Here is a 21216-nt window from a genome sequence, read left to right as displayed (position 1 = left end):
GTCTCTGGGTGGCCAACTGCCCCTTGCCAAGGCGTGTCAGGTGGAGGTGGGGGTCAAAAGGGAGCAGAAGCAGGTTTTGTGTTCTGAAGGTGGTTTGGCCCAGACAGGCCACCAGATTGGTTGACTTCCAAGTGAAGTCTCTGTGCTGATGTCGTGGACATGGGGTGTGAAGGCTTTCCTTTCCCCACCATCCTGCTATGAAAAAGTAGTGATCCCTTTACAGAGTTCCAGTCTGAGGGGGCGGCCAGGTCAGGGCTTCAACTAGACTTAAGGTCACAGTCAGCTGCTGCTCTCAGCCTCCAGCTTGTACGTGGACCTTGCCTTGTGCTCAGGAAGCAGAGACTCAAGACCCCAGTTCTTGAGTCTCAACTCCTTCACCTCCAAGCTCAAGCTCTAGACTAGGGCAAACTATATTATTAGTAGAACCTGCTTTTTTTTTTTTTTTTTTTTTTTGAGACAGTCTTGCTTTGTCACCCAGGCCAGAGTGCAGTGGTGCGATCTTGGTTTATACTGCAACCTCCACTCCCTGGGTTCAAGTGATTCTTCTGAATTAGCCTCCAGAGTAGCTGGGACTACAGGCACGTGCACGTGCCACCATGCCCAGCTAATTTTTTTTTTTTGTATTTTAAGTAGAGACATGGTTTTGCCATGTTGCCCAGGTTGAACTCCTGAGCTCAGGCAATCCGCTCTACTCAGCCTCCCAAAGTGTTAGAATTACAGGTGTGAGCCACCGCGCCTGGCCAGTGGACCCTGTTTCTACACTGCTAGTAGGATCTGGCATCCATTGCAAGATTGCTGTGAGAGTTCAATGAAAAGTAAGGCAGTCTTAAGTCCTGGCTCCTGGTCAGCTGGGAGCAGGAGTGATTGTTACTTCTATTAGTACTAAGCCTGCAGCCCAGAGCCCAGGACTTCTCTTCTGGCTACAGCTAGAAATTTAAAAAATCCAACCACCCTGCCCCATCCCTAACTCTCCTGCCCCATGCTCAGGGAAGTCATAACAGGATAGAGCAGATCAGCTAGAGCAGGCTCTGCTCTTGGGGCCATAGTTTACTCTTGGTACTGCCTGGGGGCCTAGCAAGGCTGAGATGGAAGCCCAGTTTCTGGGCCTCTGCACACACGGATCCAGGGTGATAAGGACCCTAAGATGAACTGACTTAGTCCACCAGGGCCACTGCCTCTCTGTGTCCCCTGTTGCCAACACCAGGGTGCAAAGGGTTTGACAGGAGCCAGCAGTCACGGTTGGCCCTCTGTCTGCCCCCCATCAGGGGCCCAGCTGGTGCTATTCTGGTCATGTGTTAGGACCCCAGATGTACCCCCAGGAAGGGAGTGTTTCCTGAGGCACTTGGTATCCCCCTTCAGTGAGAACGGAATCCCTGACAGGTCAGATCTAAGTATGGTGGCCACTCAAACAGGAACTGTGGCCCTTTCTTGCTAGGCACAGATGTGGCTGGATGGTACTGAATGGGTGTGCTGTTTCTAGGGGCACAGAGCAGTGTGGGGTAGTGGGGAAGTGCCCAGAGCCAGGCTCAGTTTCTTCATCTGTGAAATGGAGATGATAGCATGTCCCCAGGGAAAGGAAAATTCTTGGCTCCATGAGTGTCCTTGCTGTTAGTACGTCAGAGACAACCCTGTCCACAGACTTTATTATTTGGAAGGGGGAAGAGGGAGTCCCTGGTGCTGGTTGGGATGGAAGCCCCAGGGGCAGAGGTTGAGGAATTCCAGGGCTCAGCTCTCACTGGGCAGGGCAGGCACACTGGCAAGGGCAGGCAGCAGGCGTGTATATATGTCCACCCCACGGAGGAACACGGCCTCATGCAGTCGCTCATCATGGTCGTGCAGCAGCACAGGTGTGCGGTTCATGGGTGAGAAGCCTAGAGCTGGGACCCCCACCTGCAGGGGTGAGGAGGAGCCGTTAGGGGAAAGCCAGCACACAGGCCCAGTTCACTGCCCAGGCACTACGTGCAAGTGGCTCACCGCGCGGAGATAGCGGCTGTCGGTGGCAGCAGGGAGGATCTCAGGCTCCAGAGTGAGGTTCCTGTAGGAGAAAGCCTGATAAATGGGGAGGGAGATAGGGAAGGGGACAAGGGAAGAATTGAAGAGGCAAAGGAAGGTGGGAGAGAGGTGGGGGAAGGAGGGAGAAGGGAGGGGCAGCAGGAAGGAGAGGAGTAGGGGCTGGGCCGTGAGGAGAGCTGGCCAGCGTGCTCACATGTCCTTGCAGGCCCGGCTAAAAGCTGCCCACCAGGGGTTTGAGTCATCAGTAGGTGTCACTTGGGGCTGCATCCACTTCTGGGGGATGGAAAGGATGGCAGGATCAGGACATGGTTCTGGGCATCTTGCCCTATTTTCCATAGAATAGGCTGTGCCTGGCACAGAACACCTCCCCACCCCCACCCCTTCAACTACCCAGACACTGGGTGGCCAGTCCAGCCACAGGTCTGGAGCCTCGGTGACAGAGTGAGACTCTCAGAAAAAAGTAATATCACATAAATGTTTGATTTATGTCTATCTCCCCGTTTCACCTCACAAGGGCATTAACTGCACCTAATTTTACTCCCCACAGCATTCCCCAGCACCCACGGTGGCATCTACAACTAATGCTTGTTGGAATAAAATGTGTCTGTCACAGATAAATCCCCAGACATGCACACACTCTACTGTCGCACACTTGGGTCTCCCCCGGCCCTCACACTCCCCCATCACATGACCCAAATCCATTCATACCTGACCAAACTCAAAGGTGACCCCCTCACCAGCTGCCTGGCACCAGCTCTGCAGCTGCTCCTCGAAAGCCTAAGAGAAGGGGGATGAGCTGATCCCTCAGGCTTTCCAGGGGCCTCTAGGACAAGATTGACGACCCAGGATCCCTCCTCCAAACCCAGGTGGAGGTGGTACCTTTAAGTCCACATCTGGTGCCACGCGGAAGTCAAAGCTGGCGCTCATAGTGGCAGGTACCACGTTATAGGCCACGCCACCCTCTAGCTTAGTCAGGTTCACAGAGGTCACGGCCCCCTCTTTCAGGTGGGGGTTTGACTGCAGCCTGTGGTGCCAGGGTAGGGTAGGGGCAGCAACAGATAAAAGGAGGTGGCTCAGACTCTGTCCTCTGTAGTACCGCCTCCCAGAGCTGCCCCTACCGCTTCCCAGGCTGTCTCACCTCTGCCATTCCTTCTCCCGGAATGCCAGGATGGAGCTCACAACCTTGTGCTATGAGAGTATGAGGTTAGATGGGACAGTGGCCTCAGGATAGAGCCTCCCGAACTCCCAGACTCCCTCCCGGGGTGCCACGCACCAGCTTCTCTGCTGCTGTGTCCTCGATGAAGCGTGAGCCGTGGCCTGGCTTCCCAGTGCTGGTGACCCGCACCCCTGGGGAGGTATAGGGGAAAGGGAGTCTTCAGCACGAGAGGGGCTGGAGACACAGTCAGCCCTGGGGGGGTCCAGGTCTCCCCCTCATTCCAGGCTTCTCTGGCCTGGCCCTGTCTGCCCTCAGGGCCCATAGCAGAGAGCTGGTTTCTGCCCAGTCAGGGCTTGCCCTCAGAGAAGCTCAGGTAGGAAGCAGCCAGGAGGCAGAGGCCCTGGATTCAAGGCCTTCTCAGGTCTTAACTTGCTGTGCAACCCTTCATAGGACTGTGCCCTTTCTGGCCTAGCCTCCCACCTGCAGAGTGAGCCCTCCCTCCAAGCTCATACTTACACCAGGGACTCCGCTCACTATAAAAGACAGTGAAGGCATCGGTGGGGTTGGCCAGGCCTGAGGAGGGAAAGAGGGTTCAGAAGGTAGAGCGGCCCAGACCCCACTAGCAGCCTCCTACCCTGTCTGGCTGCTCAGTGGCTTGCCAACCTGCTTACCCTCATCCAGGGCGAAGCCTGCCCTCAGGGCCTGGAACTCTGGCCGCTGCACAAACAGCTCCATGCCTTGGTGACCCCCGACCTCCTCATCTGTAAAAGCGGCAGGGACATGAGATGAGGAGGCTGCCCAACCCCACCATCCCCTTTCCCAAAGGTATCTGAGCCACTCCTACCAGGCACAAAGGTCATGTGGATGGTTCTGGGGAACTGGTGGCCCTCCATCTTCAGCATCCTCACAGCCTCCAGGTACCTGATGGGGCATAAGCCAGGTGCGGGGAGAGCCATCAGATGCTCAGTCTGGCCCGGCAGGCAGGGACAGGCAGGGCCAGCAGGCTGGATTCCTGTGCCCTGGACTCTACCCTACCACACCCTAGTAGGGATTCCAGAAAGTCCCTGCTCCTCTCTGGGCTTAATCTCCCTATCCATGCAATGGTCATGGCAGTAATTCTTGTCCAGGAGGTGAAGGTGTCCCTTGGCCTTGAGTTTCTCCAATCACCCCCCAGGTCCTGGGTCAATCCATTGGACCAGTGGGGACATTGTGGGGGAGTGGGAATGGAGGACACTCACTGGATGCTGATGCACTTCATGTCCTGGGCGCCCCTGGCATAGATGTAGCCCTCAGAATCCTTGAAGGCCTCAAAGGGGTCGTGACTCCAACATTCCTGGGGGCAGGGATGGGAAGAGGGGCCCAAAACCCAGATTTAGTCATTGATCCACTCTGGTCAGTGGTGGCCCTGCCATAGGAGCCCACCATAGGGTTGGAGTGACGGAAGGAGTGGTGGGGGGGAAGATGGGGGCTGAAGAAGGCAGCTGATTGCCATCCCCCATCGATGTTTCCTGGTTCCCACCCCCCAATCCCCACCCTACTCTGGCACAGAACTGTTGCTGGACGAAGGCTGCTTGAGTGGTGTAATGTCATAAGGACATTGAGAGTTAGTGCCAGGACAAGAACCAGGACCATGGGCTCCCTGAGGTTGGGTCCTGGGGTCTGCATCATGTCTGTCCCCAATGCCTGCACTACCTACCTCCCCAGCCCCTTACACACCTTGAAGACAGGCACCACATCTGTGTGGGAGTTGAGCAAGATGGAGGAGAGTGTAGGGTTGGTGCCTGGCCAGGTCAGCACGGTCACCACATAGCCAGGTGCCACCTGGAGAGGGGGGTGGTCCGAGCAGGGTGAGGAAGTGCCCAGGCCCTCCTCCCCTCCCCACTTAGGGCCTCAGGCTCACCTCCACTTTCTGGCAGCTCAGACCCAGCTGGCGGGCTCTCTCTTCAAGGAAGGCCACCGCAGCTCCTGGAGGCACAGAGTGTCTTGGGGCTGTGTCTGCCTACACATGGCTTCCCACTAGCCCAGGCAGCCAAGAGAGAGGAGCAAACCCAGAAATGGATGCTGCCTCCCCAACACAATCCACATCCCTCAGACATACCTGCATTTCCATCCCCAAGAAAAAAAGTATTTTTGGCTAGTCAGTGACCCTTTCTGGAAGGTCAGGGGGATGTCCAGGGTTGGAGGAAGGTGTTATCTTCCTTAAATATGGTAAACTATGGCACAGAGACATGAAGAGATTCACCTACCATCTCTCAGCTCATTAATCAGAGCAGGAATTTGGACCCATACACACAATTCCCAGCCACCATGTTTTTTTTTTTCTTTTCTTTTTTTTTGAGACAGGGTCTCACTTTGTCACCAAGGCTGGAGTGAAGTGGTGCAATCTTGGCTCACTGCAGCCTCAACCTCCCAGGTTCAAGTGATCATCCCACCTCAACCTTCCACAAAGCTGGGGCTTCAGGTGGGCCACCACTCCTAATTTTTCTATTTTTCTGTAGAGACAGAGTCTTGCCGTGTTGCCCAGGCCAGTCTCGAACTCCTGGGTCCAGGCAATCCGCCAGCCTCAACCTCCGGAAGTGCTGGGATAACAGGCAGGAGCCATCTCCCAGGCCCTAGCTACCAAGCTTGATTCCCTAAGGGCTGCGGCCCTTGTCCAGCCCCAGTAGGCTTCTGGAGGGCCTCTCCTTCCCCTGTGGCTGCCCCAGGCTTCCCCCACCCGTCCCGCCCTGCGGAGTGAGGTGAAGGTTTTCCTTAAGCAGCTGCCAGGAGTAACCTTTACAGCAGCAGAGCCTCTGGGGAAAGGGTTCCTTCATAACCTGGAGGGGCTGCCTCAGTCCACTGACTTGGGGAATGGCTGGAGGGGGTGAGGAGCCGTTTGGGGCAGCGGAGTGGAGCTCAGCTGGGTGACAGGGGTTGGAGGCTGGTTTAGAGCACAGTTCCCATCCCTTAGGCCCTGTCATAGGCTCCGGAACTACCGTCTTCTCACCATAGTCAGGCTTGGGCTGGACGGTGCGGATGCGCAGGTACTGGCGGAAGAGCGTCACGGAGGGGTGCTCCTCCTCGGGACCCTTGCTGGTCATGGCGCTGTGCGTGGTGAGCTGAGGGCAAAGAATGGCTAACTACCCCTCCCAGCCCCTGGACCCGGTGCGCTCCTGCACACAGTCCATCCCACGGCGGCTCCCGGATCTCCCACAAGGGGAGGATACCGTGTCTCGGAGCCCCTGTTAAGGAGCACCCGTTCTGTTTCAGGCGCTGGGCTGTCCGCTTCCAGCACATTTCCTTATTTAATGCCCAAAAGAGCCTCATGGAGTTCGTGCTCAGAATGCCCACTTTACAGAGGAGAAAACTGAGAGGCTCAGAGAGGTTTAAGGACAGCTCAGAGAGTAGCTGAGCCAGGTTTGAACCCAGACTTGTCCTCCCCGTGCCCTCCTAAAAAACAAACAAACAAACAACAAAAAACCCCAAACACCTCTCAATTGCCCGGCTTTCAAGCCACAGAGTCCCAGTCCCTCCACCCCTCCCCAGGGCCCCCACCTCACTCTCCTGTCGCTGGACTCACGCTAGTTCCTCAGCGACAGCCCCAGACTGTGAACTGGACTCAGGGTCCTGCACCAGGTCGAAGGCTCAGGACCGCCCCCGTCCGCCCCACCACGTGGCCGGGCCCTGATCTCGGGGCGGAGACCTAAGACCGCCAGTGAGGGCAGTCTCGGCGCTCGCTGCCGCGTCGGCGCGGACTTCCCCGCCCGCCTCTAGTGCCGGCCTCAGCCGGATTACTGGAGGCTTAGTCCGGGATCCAGGCCCCGGGCAGCCACAGCCGCGGCCCGCCCCGACCCGCAAGCAACGAGCTACGGGCTGGCCCAGCCTTGACAGGCCCGCTCCGCCCCACACGACACGCCTGCCACTCCTGCCCAGGCCTGCGCCGGGAGTTTAGGACGGTCCCGCCCCCTGAGGGCGCCTCCTCCTTCAGCCTCCGGATAGGGCGGGAGGAGAGGAGGCCGCCCCGAGGCTCTCCGATGCAGAGCTGCAAAGCCCTCAGCCGGCGCCCCTGCCCTCCTCGGCAAGTCTCCAGCAGGTCCTCTTTGCATGCCTCAGCCTCTCGGGGAGGTCCTCCCTGACGTCTTAGCTCCGCTTGTACTGGTTACTGGCCAATGTCTGTCCGCCCCACTCTGTGACCTCCAGGAGGCTGTGAGCTCCGCTTCCTGAAAGGTCTGCCCCTGGCCGGGCCAAGCCCGGACTCCGTGCCAGGAATGAGGATAAATGCATGGACAGGAACACGTGTGATGGTGTGAGCGTGCCACTGCGTGTGCAGTCTACCAGTGGGTATGATCGTGTGTGTGACAGTGCGAGATGGTGGGTGGGTGTGATGATGTCACTGTGAGTGGATGTAATTGCGACCCTGGATGACAGTGAGGAAACTCTCTGGCTCTTCTGCAGCCACTGAGGCTAAACAGGCACACGTGTTCCACCGGCCCCCTGCAGGCCACAGCTGCAGTTGCCCACTTATGCATGAGCTGCCCTTTGTACTCCCAGCCAGGTCTGCCCTCTGCTCCAGGGGCTGAGTCAGCTTGGGGAAGGGTGAGTGACAAGGACTTCAATCTCTAGGCCAAGGAGGCAGGCTGTGGGGAGGAGGTCTGTCCCACTTTTCCTGAGAGTTAAGTCTTGGCTGCTCACATATAACATGGGGACAAATGGATTTTAACTCAGAACAATGCTGGCTAATTTTTTATTTAGGTATTTTTTTCATACAGAGTCTCACTCTGTCATGCGGCAAATAGACTTTAACTCATAACAATGCTGGCTGATTATTTAGCTATTCATTCGGGCAAATAGACTTTAACTCACAACAATGCTGGCTAATTATTTAGCTATTTATTTATTTAATACGGTGTCTCACTCTGTTGCCCAGGCTGGAGTGCAGTGGCTCGTTCTCGGCTCACTGCAAACTCCACCTCCTGGGTTCAAATGATTCTCCTGTCTCAGTCTCCTGAGTAGCTGGGATTACAGGTGCCTGCCACCACACTGGCTATCTTGTATATATATATATTTTTTTGAGACATTTTTTCACTCTTGTTGCCCAGGAGTACAGTGGTGTGATCTCGGCTCACCGCAACCTCCGCCTACCAGGTTCAAGCAATCCTCCTGCCTCAGCCTCCTGAGTAGCTGGAACTATAGGTGTGCGCCACCACACCCAGCTAATTTTTGTATTTTTAGTAGAGACGGGGTTTCGTCTTGTTGGCCAGGCTGGTCTTGACCTCCTGACCTCAGGTGATCCACCTGCCTTGGCCTCTCAAGGTACTGGGATTACAGATGTAAGCCACTGCACCCAGCCAATGCTAATTCTTAAATCACATTCCCCATACCCTCTAGGTTCCTGACTCCCTCAGCTTGGTAGTCCAAACCCTGGATTTCCCACCAATCCCAGCGGTCATGCAGCAGCGTGATACACCTGCCTCCCACAGCAATCCCTCACCCTTATACGGCCAAGTACTCAGTTATCCAGACTCATTCAGTCCTACAGCCACCCTCCAACCTAGGAGTTGCCATCATACCCGTTTTACAGATGAGGAAACTGAGGCACGGAGTGGTGAGGCCAGGCACTTAGGAATTGATGCACTCTTAGCCTTCCCGGGCTGCTGGAGCATCCCCTCCAGCTCCCAGGCCCAAAATAGTCCCAGACTTGCCTCCCACTCACATCTCTACTGCAGCACACCAGGAAATGGAACCTGTCACTTCCCAAGCAGGACAAATATGCTTTTTTATTGTGTCTGTGAAGTCTTGGCTGGGTCTGACCCTCTGGCCTCTGGCCTCCAATCCCAGGGGCTGTCTCCCTGGTTAGGGGAGGGTGGCAGTCCAGACTGTCCAAGTTAAGGCCAGGCTGGGACCGGGGAGTGGGTTAACTCAAGGTAGATGGTCAAGAAAGGCAAGCAGGGCAACGTGGAAGTCTTGCGGCTTATGGAGGTAACAGGCATGGCCTGCATTGCGTAGCTTCACCACGGTGTGGTTGGGCAGGTGGCGGAGCTGCCGCAGTGACTCTCGAGCCAGGATGTGGTCCAGCTCTCCATACAGGATAAGGGTTGGAGTCTGCAGGGCAAGGCAGGGGGCTGTGACCCTGGGGCCTGATGAGTATCTGACCCCCAAGCCACTTCCTAGGAAGCCTTCCCCAAACACCCCAATTCTTCCATCCAAGATCAGGGATAAGGCCATATCCCTCCAAGTAAGACTTGAGTCCTGAACCCCCCCAAGCCAGGGGCAGGGCGCCAGGACCTTTGAGATCCTTCTCCTAGTACCTTCACAGCCCAGAATTGCTCTTGGGTGTAGTTCTGGGTGGAGGTAGGTGCGATGGGCACAAATCCATGTAGCTGGTGGTGGCCTCGCATCAGGAAGGGCAGGGCATAGCGGCCACTCAGTGAGGGGCTCACCAACACGGCATTCTGTACCTCCAGGTCCTGCAGTGCTTGTGCCAGCAGCTCCGCCCGCCCTGCCTCTGTGCTTGCGTCCTTCGAAGGTGCTGAGTTCCCAAAACCTAGGAACGGCAGCAGGTACCAGCTGAGGGGCACTGGGAAGGGGTGCAGGACTTCCTACCCACCACAGTGGGGGAAAAGGTTGGGGACCAGTGGCACTGGCACACACTACCTAAAACTTCCCAGAAGCTATTTTTTGGTAATGTGATACCCCTGTCAGAAAAGCATATCTTGGATGCTGGGCACAGTAGCTTACACCTGTAATCCCAGCACTTTGGGAGACCGAGGTCGGTGGATCACCTGAGGTCAGGAGTTCGAGACCAGCCTGGCCAACATGGTGAAACCCTATCTCCAATAAAAATACAAAAATCAGCCGGGCGTGGTAGCGCACACTTGTAATCCCAGCTACTCAGGAGGCTGAGACAGGAAAACTGCTTGAACCCAGGAGGCGGAGGTTGCAGTGAGCCCAGATCGCGCCAATGTGCGCCAGCCTGGGCAACGAGAGTAAGACTCTGTCTTAGGAAAAAAAAAAAAGAAAAGAGAAGCATATCTTGACCTGGCGAGGTGGCTCATGCCTGTAATCCCAGCACTTTGGGAGGCTGAGGTGGGCAGATCACCTGAGGTCAGGAGTTTGAGACCAGCCTGGCCAACATGGAGAAACCCCGTCTCTACTAAAAAATACAAAAATTAGTGGGGTGTGGTGGTGTGTGCCTGTAATCCCAGCTACTTGGGAGGCTGAGGTAGGAAGATCGCTGGAACCCAGGAGGCGGAGGTTGTAGTGAGCCGAGATTACGCCACTGCACTGCAGCCTGGGCGACAGAGCGAGACTCTGTCTCAACAAAAAAGGAAAAAGAAAAGCACATTTTTTCATTCATCATAATATTAGCAAAGTGAAAAAGACTGAAATAATACCCAGTGTTGCAGAAGACATGGGGAAATGGGCACTTTCATACATGACAGATGGCAGGATAAATCCATACAGCCTTTTTGGAGGGTAGGCAGTAGTTATCTAAATTTAAAAATGCGCTTCCTTTGGCCCATCAATTGTCTTCAGTAGCTACCCTAGAGAAATTATTGCTTACATGCTCAAAGAAGCATGTCCAAGGATGCTTCAGCTACATTGCTTGAGCATTCTGCCAGTAGAGGAATGGCTGGATAAAAGCCCGTCCATCCCTCCTGTGGCACACACTGCAGGGTTAACACTAGAGAGGGAGGTTTGCAGGGACATGCAGGATCCTCAAGACATGGTATAGGGTGAGAAAACCAAGCTGCAGATGGATGCGCTAAGCAGGCAGGATGCCAATCATGTTTACAGCCCCCACCAGACAAGCCTCCATATTGAGTGGGAATACCCAGAAGAGGGTGTAGCATCCCCTAAACTTCTTAGAGAGGGTGAGAAATGTGGCATTGGTCTCTGAAAGCTTTGCTAGTTTTTCGATTATTTTTCATCCTGTATGACTCGATGACATTTTTTGCTTTTTCTAATGACAAGAATGATAGCATAAATCATTTGTGTACTTAAAAACACAAAGAGCTATATAGTTTGTCATAGAAAGTATACTGCTTGGCTGGGCGCAGTGGTTCACGCCTGTAATCCCAGCACTTTGGGAGGCCGAGGTGAATGGATCGTCTGAGGTCAGGAGTTTGAGACCAGCTTGGCCAGCATGGTGAAACTCCTTCTCTACTAAAAATACAAAAATTAGCTGGGCATGGTGGCAGGCGCCTGTAATCCCAGCTACTTGGAAGCTGAGGCAGGAGAATCGCTTGAACCTGGGAGGTGGAGGTTGCAGTGAGATCATGCCATTGGACTCCAGCCTGGGCAACAGAGGAAGATTTGTCTCAAAAAAAAAAAAAGAAGAAGAAAGTACACTGCTTGTGAAGTGAGTCACATTTCTATTTGCTCTGTTACCTACAATTCACACTGTAGTTTTCGTGGTAGAAAATAAAAACACAGACTTTTTCATAGTGCCACCTTACGCTGTGACCTGCCACTGCTTGTCCAGACACTGAGTCTTAGGGCTTAGAGCTTCCTTAGACGAAGGGGTGGGGGTGCTCACCTGGAAGGTCAAGGGCCACGACCCGGTAGCCCCTCTGCGACAGCAGCTGCAGTGTTCCCAGCTGCTCCCACGTGTGCGAGTTAAAGGCCTTTCCATGAAGCAGCACCACCTGCACCCTGCAGGCACACAGGGGAATGTGTGTGTGCTGAGGACCCGGTGTAGCCCACCTTTCTTTCTTCCTAGCCTTCTCCCATTGCTCTCCCAGGCCCTGAGCACCCTGAGTATAACTGGGGTCCCACACAGGGACTCCCCTTGGGCCTAACCCATCCACTAGACCCTTGGGGCAGCACCTACCTGCGTGCCCGGTTGAGCGGGAGCACCTCGCGGTAAAAGATGGGAGAGTTGCCAGGGGTGAGACCAGCTAGGACTGTGACATTGGGGTCTCCCCAGAGCCAAGAAGTCTGCTTGAGGGGGCCCGGCAGCCCCACATACAGTAGGAGCATGAGCAGCAGACCCAGGCCCAGCAGAGCTACCTGGAACCGGCTCACGGAGGTCTGTACCACAGTCTGGAGGAGTAGAGGAGAGGGAAAAGAGGCTGGGACTGAGCCCCTACAAAGGCCCCTGGACCCCGTCCCAAAACCCCACCCAGAGTCCCCAGCTCTAGCCCTTGCCCTTTCCCTTGCTCTGGGAAAAGATCTGAGGTTTCACACCCAACTACTCCACATGACAGGGCAAAGGCACAGATACTTCACAGTATGAGGAAGTGCATCTGAGCTGTCCCATGGCACACAGCATGCTCCGTGACTGCCACCATCATGACATCAGTTGAAACCACTATGGTTCATCGAGCGCTTATGACAGCAGGCCCTGAGTATGGCCCTTCACATACAAGGTTCTTTTCCACCAAGAACGCTGGGGAGAGATGTGATTATAGGTCTTTTATAGGCGAGGAGATAGAGGCTCAGAGAGGTACATTCTCTTGCCCAAAGTGCCAAGTAGCAAGTGGGGGAATTGGGGTTTGAACCTAAGACTGGCCTTCTAACTACCAGGCCACACTCAGATTGCCAAGGAGGAACCTGTAGAGCTGGGAGGTGATGGATGAACTGGAGCCTTGCTGGTGGAAAAAGTGGTGAGGGCTATCAAAGGAGAAAGACGAAGTGCAGAGGGACTTCCCACTTGAGGGCGTGTTTGGAAATGGTGCTTTTCATCTCACTGCATTTAATACTGCTAAAATCAGAACGTGCTTTACAATCACATTATAACAGTCTACCCCAGCTGTTTTGAAGAGGCTCACAGAGAATGTCTGTGATAGAGGAAAATGCTGAGGAGTGAGGGGCTGCAGGGCCAGGGAGGAGTGTGCTACACCTAGAAACGAAAAGTGCGGTGTGGAGTTTGGAGAGATGAATGCCACCTGCCACTCCCCATCCCACACACAGACAGCTTCCGGCCAAATGACCTGCTTCATGGACTCCTCCAGTCTGGGGTCTATGCCACCCCAGAGGGCAGCCCTTAGGACCCAGGACTCAAATAGGGCAGGCCTTTGAGACCGCCACTTCCTGGCATGTGTCTTCAGTTTCTCAGTAAGATGGGATAACCTCGTGGCTACCCTCCCAAGCTTCCTGTGAGATTTAGATAATACCGTGGGCTGGAACAGGGCTGTTCCTGCCATTTCTTGGGCCTAGGATGAGCACACTTGCTTCGTTTGGGGAGTCCAGCAAACACATCTTTATTGAGTGCCAATTGGGCACCTGCCTGAGCTAGGAGCCAGGGGCCTGTCTTGGGCCCTACTCGTCCCTCCGGGATGTTTTGGGGATGTTTCCCGAGCCCGCATCCCCAGGCTCCGGGGTCAGGGGGTTTGTGGTTGGCAGCCTCTCTGGTGTGTCTGAAAAACCAGCACCTAGGGGAGGAAGAGTGGGTTCCTGTTTTCTTCCAGGCCACGAACAACCTCGGATATGTATGTCCAACGGGCGTTAGCCCAGGTTCCCACCGAGCGTGAGGGACCTTTCCTTGCTGTCCACCCGGGGCGCCCTCGCGCTTCTCCAAGGAGGTAAGGGCGGGGTTTAGGCTGTTGCCTTGGCAACCCAGGTTGCCAGCAGTACTAGGCAATTGCGGCGGACCTGCAGCCGGCTGCCTTTGGAGATATGCGGGGGCAGGGTAAACTGTGCCCGCGTTAGGTCATTGGAATATACGTGGACAATGACACCCAAGTGAACACACACACACACAAAGACGAGTGTTGCCCCCACACACATTCTTTTGTACAAGCTATTCCCTGCACGTATAGGCAGCCTCCTTGTACATGCAGCTTCCTTGCACACACACTGGCCCGTGTGCAATCAATCCCTTGTAATGGTACCCTCGAAATCACTTAAGCAGTCAGGCATCAGGAAGGCCGACAGACTGATGGAGACGCACACTTTCAAAACCACATGCTGATCCTCAGAAATACTCAAGCACTGTCATACACACAACCGTAAGACTACACGCTCACACAAGAAAGACACATGCACAGGAAGGCAGACACACACACCAACCCCCAGAAATGCACACATACGCAGACAGTAGACACATACCCTTAAAGTCACACGCACACAGAAATACTCTCAGAAGACCCACACTGACACAAGCAGGCAGGCATCGACGAACACCCCCCCATTATAAGCGCGCAGAAACACACCCTGACGGACACCACACAGGCACATGAGCGTACACATACATACTCCCAGACCCTCAAGAACACACGCAGACCCTGCGCACACACACAACACGCGCGCACACGCACACTTGCGGCCCCAGCGCCCGCTTCTTCCGCGGGACTCTGCCCCGGAGCGCCGGGGCAAGGGGCGGGGTAAAGATGGCCCGCCCCCGGGCCACCGGCCGGCCTCCCTCCCCGGGGACACTCACCGGGCCGAGCGGGAGGAGGGGGCGGGCCCCGCCCAGGTGGAACCAGCAGCCGCACAGCGCCCCGACCATGGCTGCCTTCGCGGCTCCGCGGGCCGCTCCCGCTCTAGGCGTTCGGGAGCGCGGCCACCGAGGCGCGCTTGCGCACTCCGCAGCCGCCGGCCTGCCGCCCAGTTACCGAGTCGCCTGCCCCGAGTGGGTGCTGGGGGCAGAGCCCCAACTCTCTTTGGCCCGCCGCCCGCCCGGATTTTTGGAATTGTTTTTGACCTGAGGGCCGGCGGGGAGCCAGGTGGCTTCTTCCCAGCGGAACGTCTACACCCTCGCTCAGTTCTCTGGCCTGTATAATGGAGTTAAGGATAAAACCCACCGCACAGGGTTGTCCTAGGTTCTTAGGGACCGGTCAGGCCTCAGAACAGTGTTTGGAGCAGAGGCCTCGTTGTGTAAATGCCAGCTATTGTTATGCAGCAGCTCCAGGTCTTGGCCCAACCACTTTCCTGACTTCTACCCACTCCACCCCGCCCCGACGCACACCCCGACGCACACCCACGGTCAGAGCCTGGGCTGGGCCTTGGGCTCCTTCAGGTCTACTCCTGGCACCTGCCCTGGTTGGCGATATGTTACCAACGTCTGGCCTGTTCCAGGCCCAAGGTGGCTGTGCAGAGCTCGGAGTTTACTCCTTATTGTACCCTGCAGAGGTTGGCAATATCTAACCCGCTCTACAGGCGCGAAACAGGCTCGGAGGCATTGGGGAAAACGATCAAGGCCACTTGGCTGGACACTGGCGGAGCTCCTCACTCAAACCTGTCGGGCTTCAACTCCGTGCCAGGCGCACAACTCCGTGCCAGGCCGTCAACTTGCCCTGGGCAGTTCTGGCTGGGGGATGAGGGGGATGGGGAGCAGGAAGAGAGCAGCAAGGATGCTATCCCGAAGGAACTTTCCTCTTCAGACCCCTCCATGTCATTGTGAGGCAGGTAGCTGAGGAGTTCGAGACCGTGCTCAGCACCGCGTTTGGGGCATGTGGGAACGAGAGGCTTGGGGAAACTGAGGCCGCTGTGAGAACGACAGTTTAGCAGCGACTATGGACCCTGTGAGCTTGTGGCCACAAGAGGGCGTCCGGGAGTACGGCCCAGTCCCCGCCCCCGCTGGTTGGGGCCCGACCTCTTCCCCGAGTTCCTCCTCCGGCCCCATCCACCGCCAGCACTCGCCCGCCACCCTTCTGCGCGAGTCCACGCAGCTCCCCAGGTACCCGCCTTGCGCTCCTGACCTTTTCTTCTTCTCTCCAGTCAAAACCCAACCCCACCTACCCCAAGTCTTCCTTTCTCGGATTCCTGGGTCCCCTCCTTCGGGGTTGCCACCATTCCCTCTCCGTGCTCCATTCCAGACTTAGCGAACCAGAACGGTGGTCCGCGGAAGGAACCTGACCGCGAGGTCAACGCGTTGGGCCCCAGCGTTACCCTCTGGGCGCTTCGGTTTCCGCCTCTAGAAAATGGGCTTTCGGGTGTGGAGGCGCCTGCCTGTGGTTCCAGCTACTGGGGGGTGAGGCGGGAGGATCACTTGAGCCCAGGAAGGTCAAGGCTGCAGTGAGCCATGATTGCACCACTGCATTCCAGCCTGAGCGACAGAGCGAGATCCCTTCTCTTAAAAAAAGAAAGAAAGAAAGAAAGAAAGACGGTGGCTCACGCCTGTAATCCCAGCACTTTGGGAGGCCGAGGTGGGTGGATCACGAGGTCAAGAGATCGAGACCATCCTGGTCAACACAGTGAAACCCTGTCTCTACTAAAAATACAAAAAATTAGCTGGGCATGGTGGCGCGTGCCTGTAATCCCAGCTACTCGGGAGGCTGAGGCAGGAGAATTGCCTGAACCCAGGAGGCAGAGGTTGCGGTGAGCCGAGATCGCGCCATTGCACTCCAGCCTGGGTAACAAGAGCAAAACTCCGTCTCAAAAAAAAAAAAAGAAAGAAAAAGAAAAAGAAAATGGGCTTTTTACCTCAATTTGGGCTCCCTCTGGCCTGCGTTGCCAACCCACGACCTGTAAACCTGTAACTTACTGTTGAAGTACCAGAGTGGGTACTTACTGCTGATTGAGCAGTGACCCTTTCCTACGTGGTAGGCATGGCACATACATCACCTTATTTAATCCTGTCAACTACCTGTGACCTAGCACTATTGAATTATCCCCCTTTATAAAAAAGGATAATAACAATGAGAATAAGAACAGTAATCGCAATGGCAGCCCCACATATGAGTTTTTACAGCAGGCACCCCCACTGATAATTTTTTTCTTAAACTTACTTCCTAATTTTTGAGGTTGGCTTTATTGTTCCCACATTTCAGATCAAGAAGCTGAGGCCCAGGGTTACACAATAAAGTGAATGGCAGATGCAGAAATAACATCTATGTCCTCCTGAGCCCAAAGCATGTTCCTAAAGTTCCGGAAGCCTCCTGGAAGCTTCCTTGCTGGTCCTGTGGGACCCCCATCCTGTCTGTGGCAGCCTCCCTGCTCCACCTGGGCAGGGTGTTCTGTGGCCCCTCATCATCATGGCTTTGAATCACAGGCCCTTCACCAGCACAGCAGTGGCAGGCATGGCGGCAAGCGTGGAGCAGCGTGAGGGCACCATCCATGTGCAGGGCCAGGGTCTCTTCTTCCGAGAGGCCCGGCCCAGCAGTGGGCAGGCTCGCTTCTCTGTACTGCTGCTGCATGGTATCCGCTTCTCCTCCGAGACCTGGCAGAACCTGGGTACACTGCGCAGGCTGGCCCAGGCTGGCTACCAGGCTGTGGCCATTGACCTCCCAGGTACTTAAGGGGCACGCTTCTGGGCAGGGGTTGGGGAGGTCTCATCGGGGACCCACAGGTGGGGGGTATAGGATCAGGAGGACCCAGCCAGGCTGGGCCCTGAGCTTGACAGAGTTTGGTCAAGCACAGTGCAAGGGCCTCTGAGCAGTCTTGATCCAGATGTGGTCCTCACCACCCAGCTGCTTCTCACTGTTACCTGGGCAGTGTCTCAGTGTCTCTGAGCCTCCGTTTCCTCATCTGTAATGGGAAAAAACCACACTCATATTTGGGGCTGGCTCTAATGAGAATGGAATGAGATAATCCATGTGAGTATGTGGCTAGTACCTGACACAGAGTAATGGGTGCTCAGCAAACTGGAAGTAAAATATTTTGACTGTGTCATAACCATAGACTTTTGGAAGCCCTAAGGAGTGAGACCTGAGTCTTCTGAAGCCTTGGTATATGAGGCAGGGCCTGGTGGGTGGCCAGGCCCCCAGTTGTGATCCCACATGCAAAGCCCTGAGCTGGGTTCCAGGGGAGGTAGGGTCAGTGCCCAGACTGCCTGTCATAACCCAGATGGCTGGGTCCCAACCCTTGGTGCCAGGGGCAGCATGGCTGGCCCAATCCCCGAGTTCGCTTGAGCTTCAGGGTGAAGGTCTGGAGCTAATCTTGTTGGTGAAGACCGAATGACTGGAGGAGGAGCTATGAGTGCAGAACCTGCCCCTCAGCCACTATCCTTCAGGAGCCTCTCCTGTGCCATCTAGGGCCAGCTGCTTTTCACGCAGTTAATTTTCACAGTAATCTTAAATGGCAGATACTTTTGTTTTCTCCCTTAACAGATGGGGAAACTGAGCAGCTGAGAGAGGACTGAGGGAACCCACCCAAGGCCACATAGACAGGAGATGCAGAATTGGGTTCTGGACCCCGACTTATTGGGCTTCACAGCTTGATTCTCTCCAAGACACTTACTGCTGGGGAGACGGGCACAGACGTGGAGAGAAATGCCTCATTCTTGGCACAGATAGGATAGAGTGAGGCTACTGTAGGAATAAACGTGGGCACACTGGATGTTATAGGAACCTGGCCACAGAGAAAGTGACCTAAGAGGGCTTCCTGGAGAGAGGGACCATCTCCCTTGTTTTGCCATTCACTGCTCTGGTCTTGTCTCTTCCACACCTGAATCCCTGCAGGTCTGGGACACTCCAAGGAAGCAGCAGCCCCTGCCCCTATTGGGGAGCTGGCCCCTGCGAGCTTCTTGGCGGCTGTGGTGGATGCCTTGGAGCTGGGCCCCCCAGTTGTGATCAGTCCGTCACTGAGTGGCATGTACTCCCTGCCCTTACTCACGGCCCCTGGCTTCCAGCTCCGGGGCTATGTGCCAGTGGCCCCCATCTGCACTGACAAAATCAATGCTGCCAACTATGCCAGTGTGAAGGTACCCTTGTATGGGAAGCCAAGGTGTCCCTGCCAGGAGCAAGGAGCAAGGAAGGGTGCATCATTGGGCCTTCCTCATCTCGGGGCTGGGTAACCAAGGGGTGTCTTCTGGGAGGAGCTGGCCACCCAACTCCACCCTTTTGGTTTACTCAGCAGGCTACTGTGCCAAGCCCTGTGCTAAATTGTGTTCTGGGGCAAATGCCAATCTATGCCTCCATGCACTGGGCCAGCTTGTCTCTCTCCCTCATATGGGGTGGTCCCAGGGAGAGACTGAAGTGGTGGGGAGGGCTGGAGCTGATATGGCAGGTCCCTGTTGACTCTGCCCCCCACCCTTCCTTCCTCTCAGACTCCGGCTCTGATTGTATATGGAGACCAGGACCCCATGGGTCAGACCAGCTTTGAGCACCTGAAGCAGCTGCCCAACCACCGAGTGCTGATCATGAAGGGGGCGGGGCACCCCTGTTACCTGGACAAACCGGAGGAGTGGCATACGGGGCTGCTAGACTTCCTGCAGGGGCTGGAGTGAAGCACAGCACTGCTGCAGGGGGTGGGCTGCCTGCCTGCTCTGATCTCTCTCTGTCTCTCTGTCTCTCTCTGTCTCTGTATCTGTCTCTCTCTCTCTCTCGCACTCTCTCTCTTCTCTCATGGGCTCTGGCCCATGCACATGCAACATGTGTCTGTCTATATGTCTGCGTTCTTGTCTTTTGCAGTCTGTTTGTCTTTTCTGTTTCTTTCTTTTGCAGTAATAGACTGAGGAGGTAAAATCAAGAGAAAGAAACCTCAGGAATCAAGGAACATAATCCGGTGGAGGGTAATCCTTTAGATGAGCTTCTCCTGTTCTTCCACTTTCCTGCCTAGCCTTCACTCCTTCCTCTGCTCTGCCCAGCCTTCCCCTGCCACCCCTCCTCCTTCTCCAAGTGCCCTGCAGGCCAGCCCTTCCCCCAACACCCACTTCCCCACATACATACATGCCCACATGCACACTTAACACGTTTAGAGCCATCCATGTTCCCCAATATGACCCTTCGCTTGAGAGCAACTGCATAGGTACATGTAATTCTGGACCGGCATGCTCATTCTCATGTGCAGCTGTGCATATACACACATGCATACTTGAGGGGGTGTTTCTGTAGTGTAGTGGTTATCACGTTCGCCTAACACATGCATACTTGAGCCTCCACACAAGCACTTGCACACATGAGCACTTCTAACCATGGCTGGGGAGGTGGGGACCCCATGGGCCAGCCCTTGCAGGAGACCCTTTTGCAAGGCTTAGGGTGTGGCCAGCCCTGAAAGCTACTCAGCCACAGGTTTCAGCTGGCCCCAGGTCAGAAGTGGCCCCCAGAAAGGGAGGGCCACCGCTCTGTCCCCTTGCTTTTACCCTTCCCTCTGGGTGCTCTGCATCTCCCCAAGTTATCAAGCCTGAGGCTTCTCAGCAAAGCTTGATTTCTGCTCTGAGGCTTGAGGGGTGGGAGCCAGAGTGGAGGTCGGAGAAATAAAGTGATGGCAATTAGATCTCACCGGCTCCTGCGTCTAAAAAGCGCCGCCCCTCCCCCAACCCTGGGACCAACACTGTGGGCCCCTCCCCCACTCCGGCAGGACCAGATGGTCCCCCTGCCCTTTGTCCACCAGGCCAGATGGAGAGGAAGGGAGATTGGATTCCCCTCCCTACCCACACATACCCAGGTGCCAAGAGACTCAGCTGCGGGGGGAGGTGGAGGTCAGTGGGACCAGGCTGAGCCGATTATGGAGGAGAGGGGGAGGATAGTTGCTCCCCCGAGGGCGAGCGGGAGGAGGTCCGGGGGACTTGAGAACAGTTCAGCTCCTCCTCCACTACTATCCCTTCCACAGTAAAAGACTCAAAGGAGCCCGTCCCTTGCGACCCTAGCCCCAAAAGGAATTCCAGGATTAGATTCGGGGTTATCACAGGGCGGGTGCACAGGGCCACACGACTCTCAGGCCCCTCCTCCAGCCTGTCCTGCGCGGACCAGGGCCGGGCCGTGCCGCTGTGGGTGGCCGAGGGGAGCGGGTCTCGGTGGGCGCAAGCCCGAGCGGAGGATGGCGCGCAGGGAGCAGAGCCGGGAGCTGGGCGGGGCGCGGGATCGCAGCCGGAGCTCTGAGGGACCCCGGCCCGGAGCGAAGCGGAGCGGGAGCTGGCGGCGGGGCCGAGGAGGGGATGAGGGGTGCAAGGGGCTCGGCAGAGGCGTCGGGCGGGCGGCCCGGGCCGGAAAGACTGGCCTGGAGGGAGCTGAGGGGCTCGGGGCCGGGCGCAGCGCGGGCGGCGCGGGGAAGGGGCTGGGAACCGCGCTTCAGTCTGGACGCCCCTCGTCGCAACCCGCCGGGCTCTGGGAGCGGCAGGGGAAGGGTCGCCCGAGCCCTCCCGGAAGCGGCCGCCGCTCGGGGCGCACCGCGGCGCGCGGGGCGGGGCGGGCGGCTGCGGCACTGGGGCGGCTGGGGCGGGCCTGCCGCGCTGTAATCGGATC

At 56.2% G+C, this 21216-nt stretch overlaps 2 protein-coding genes across 8 annotated transcripts; one reads left to right on the top strand and one right to left on the bottom strand.

Annotated features, from left to right (window-relative positions):
- Nucleotides 1-1599: 1599 nt before the first annotated feature.
- Nucleotides 1600-16033, bottom strand: LOC105722879 (aminoacylase-1). Of its 5 annotated transcripts, none has more exons than XM_064367150.1 (18): nucleotides 15833-16033; nucleotides 11982-12193; nucleotides 11688-11803; nucleotides 9607-9692; nucleotides 6156-6267; nucleotides 5070-5134; nucleotides 4886-4990; nucleotides 4408-4502; nucleotides 4014-4090; nucleotides 3841-3930; nucleotides 3686-3742; nucleotides 3287-3360; nucleotides 3152-3201; nucleotides 2893-3037; nucleotides 2722-2790; nucleotides 2207-2286; nucleotides 1975-2035; nucleotides 1600-1890 (listed from the first exon to the last, which is right to left on the bottom strand). In XM_064367150.1, exons 1-18 carry the CDS (start codon nucleotides 15902-15904, stop codon nucleotides 1726-1728), a joined length of 1731 nt encoding a protein of 576 aa, XP_064223220.1. In that variant the 5' UTR covers nucleotides 15905-16033; the 3' UTR covers nucleotides 1600-1725. The 5 variants fall into 5 exon arrangements, with proteins under 5 accessions (XP_064223220.1, XP_012316058.1, XP_012316059.1 ...); XM_012460635.3 differs by lacking the exon at nucleotides 15833-16033 and adding an exon at nucleotides 14532-14606; XM_012460636.2 differs by lacking the exons at nucleotides 9607-9692; nucleotides 11688-11803; nucleotides 11982-12193; nucleotides 15833-16033 and adding an exon at nucleotides 6704-6812.
- Nucleotides 15689-20239, top strand: ABHD14B (abhydrolase domain containing 14B). 3 transcript variants are annotated; one of them, XM_021671616.2, is made up of 4 exons: nucleotides 15689-15770; nucleotides 16864-17323; nucleotides 18493-18734; nucleotides 19080-20239. In XM_021671616.2, the coding sequence occupies exons 2-4, from the start codon at nucleotides 17068-17070 to the stop codon at nucleotides 19257-19259; spliced, it is 678 nt and encodes a 225-aa protein (XP_021527291.1). In that variant the 5' UTR covers nucleotides 15689-15770; nucleotides 16864-17067; the 3' UTR covers nucleotides 19260-20239. The 3 variants fall into 3 exon arrangements, with proteins under 3 accessions (XP_021527291.1, XP_012316073.1, XP_012316072.1); XM_012460650.2 differs by having other exon boundaries at nucleotides 15705-15770; nucleotides 17085-17323; XM_012460649.3 differs by lacking the exon at nucleotides 15689-15770 and having other exon boundaries at nucleotides 16261-17323.
- Nucleotides 20240-21216: the final 977 nt, after the last annotated feature.

This window comes from Aotus nancymaae, unplaced genomic scaffold (assembly GCF_030222135.1).
Source record: "Aotus nancymaae isolate 86718 unplaced genomic scaffold, 86718_ANA_hifiasm-v0.15.2.pri h1tg000067l, whole genome shotgun sequence".
Classification (NCBI taxonomy): Eukaryota; Metazoa; Chordata; class Mammalia; order Primates; family Aotidae; genus Aotus; species Aotus nancymaae.
This window is presented reverse-complemented; position numbering and strand designations above follow the sequence as displayed.

Coding starts and splice junctions, on each gene's coding strand:
- LOC105722879 (XM_064367150.1), bottom strand. CDS start 15,904: ATGGAGCACGGAGAGGGAATGGTGGCAACCCCGAAGGAGGGGACCCAG. Junction 5,135..6,155: donor CCAGCCCAAGCCTGACTATG/GTGAGAAGACGG, acceptor CTGTGCCTCCAG/GAGCTGCGGTGGCCTTCCTT. Junction 2,036..2,206: donor AGCCGGGCCTGCAAGGACAT/GTGAGCACGCTG, acceptor TTTCTCCTACAG/GAACCTCACTCTGGAGCCTG.
- ABHD14B (XM_021671616.2), top strand. CDS start 17,068: ATGGCTTTGAATCACAGGCCCTTCACCAGCACAGCAGTGGCAGGCATG. Junction 17,324..18,492: donor TGTGGCCATTGACCTCCCAG/GTACTTAAGGGG, acceptor GAATCCCTGCAG/GTCTGGGACACTCCAAGGAA. Junction 18,735..19,079: donor CCAACTATGCCAGTGTGAAG/GTACCCTTGTAT, acceptor CCTTCCTCTCAG/ACTCCGGCTCTGATTGTATA.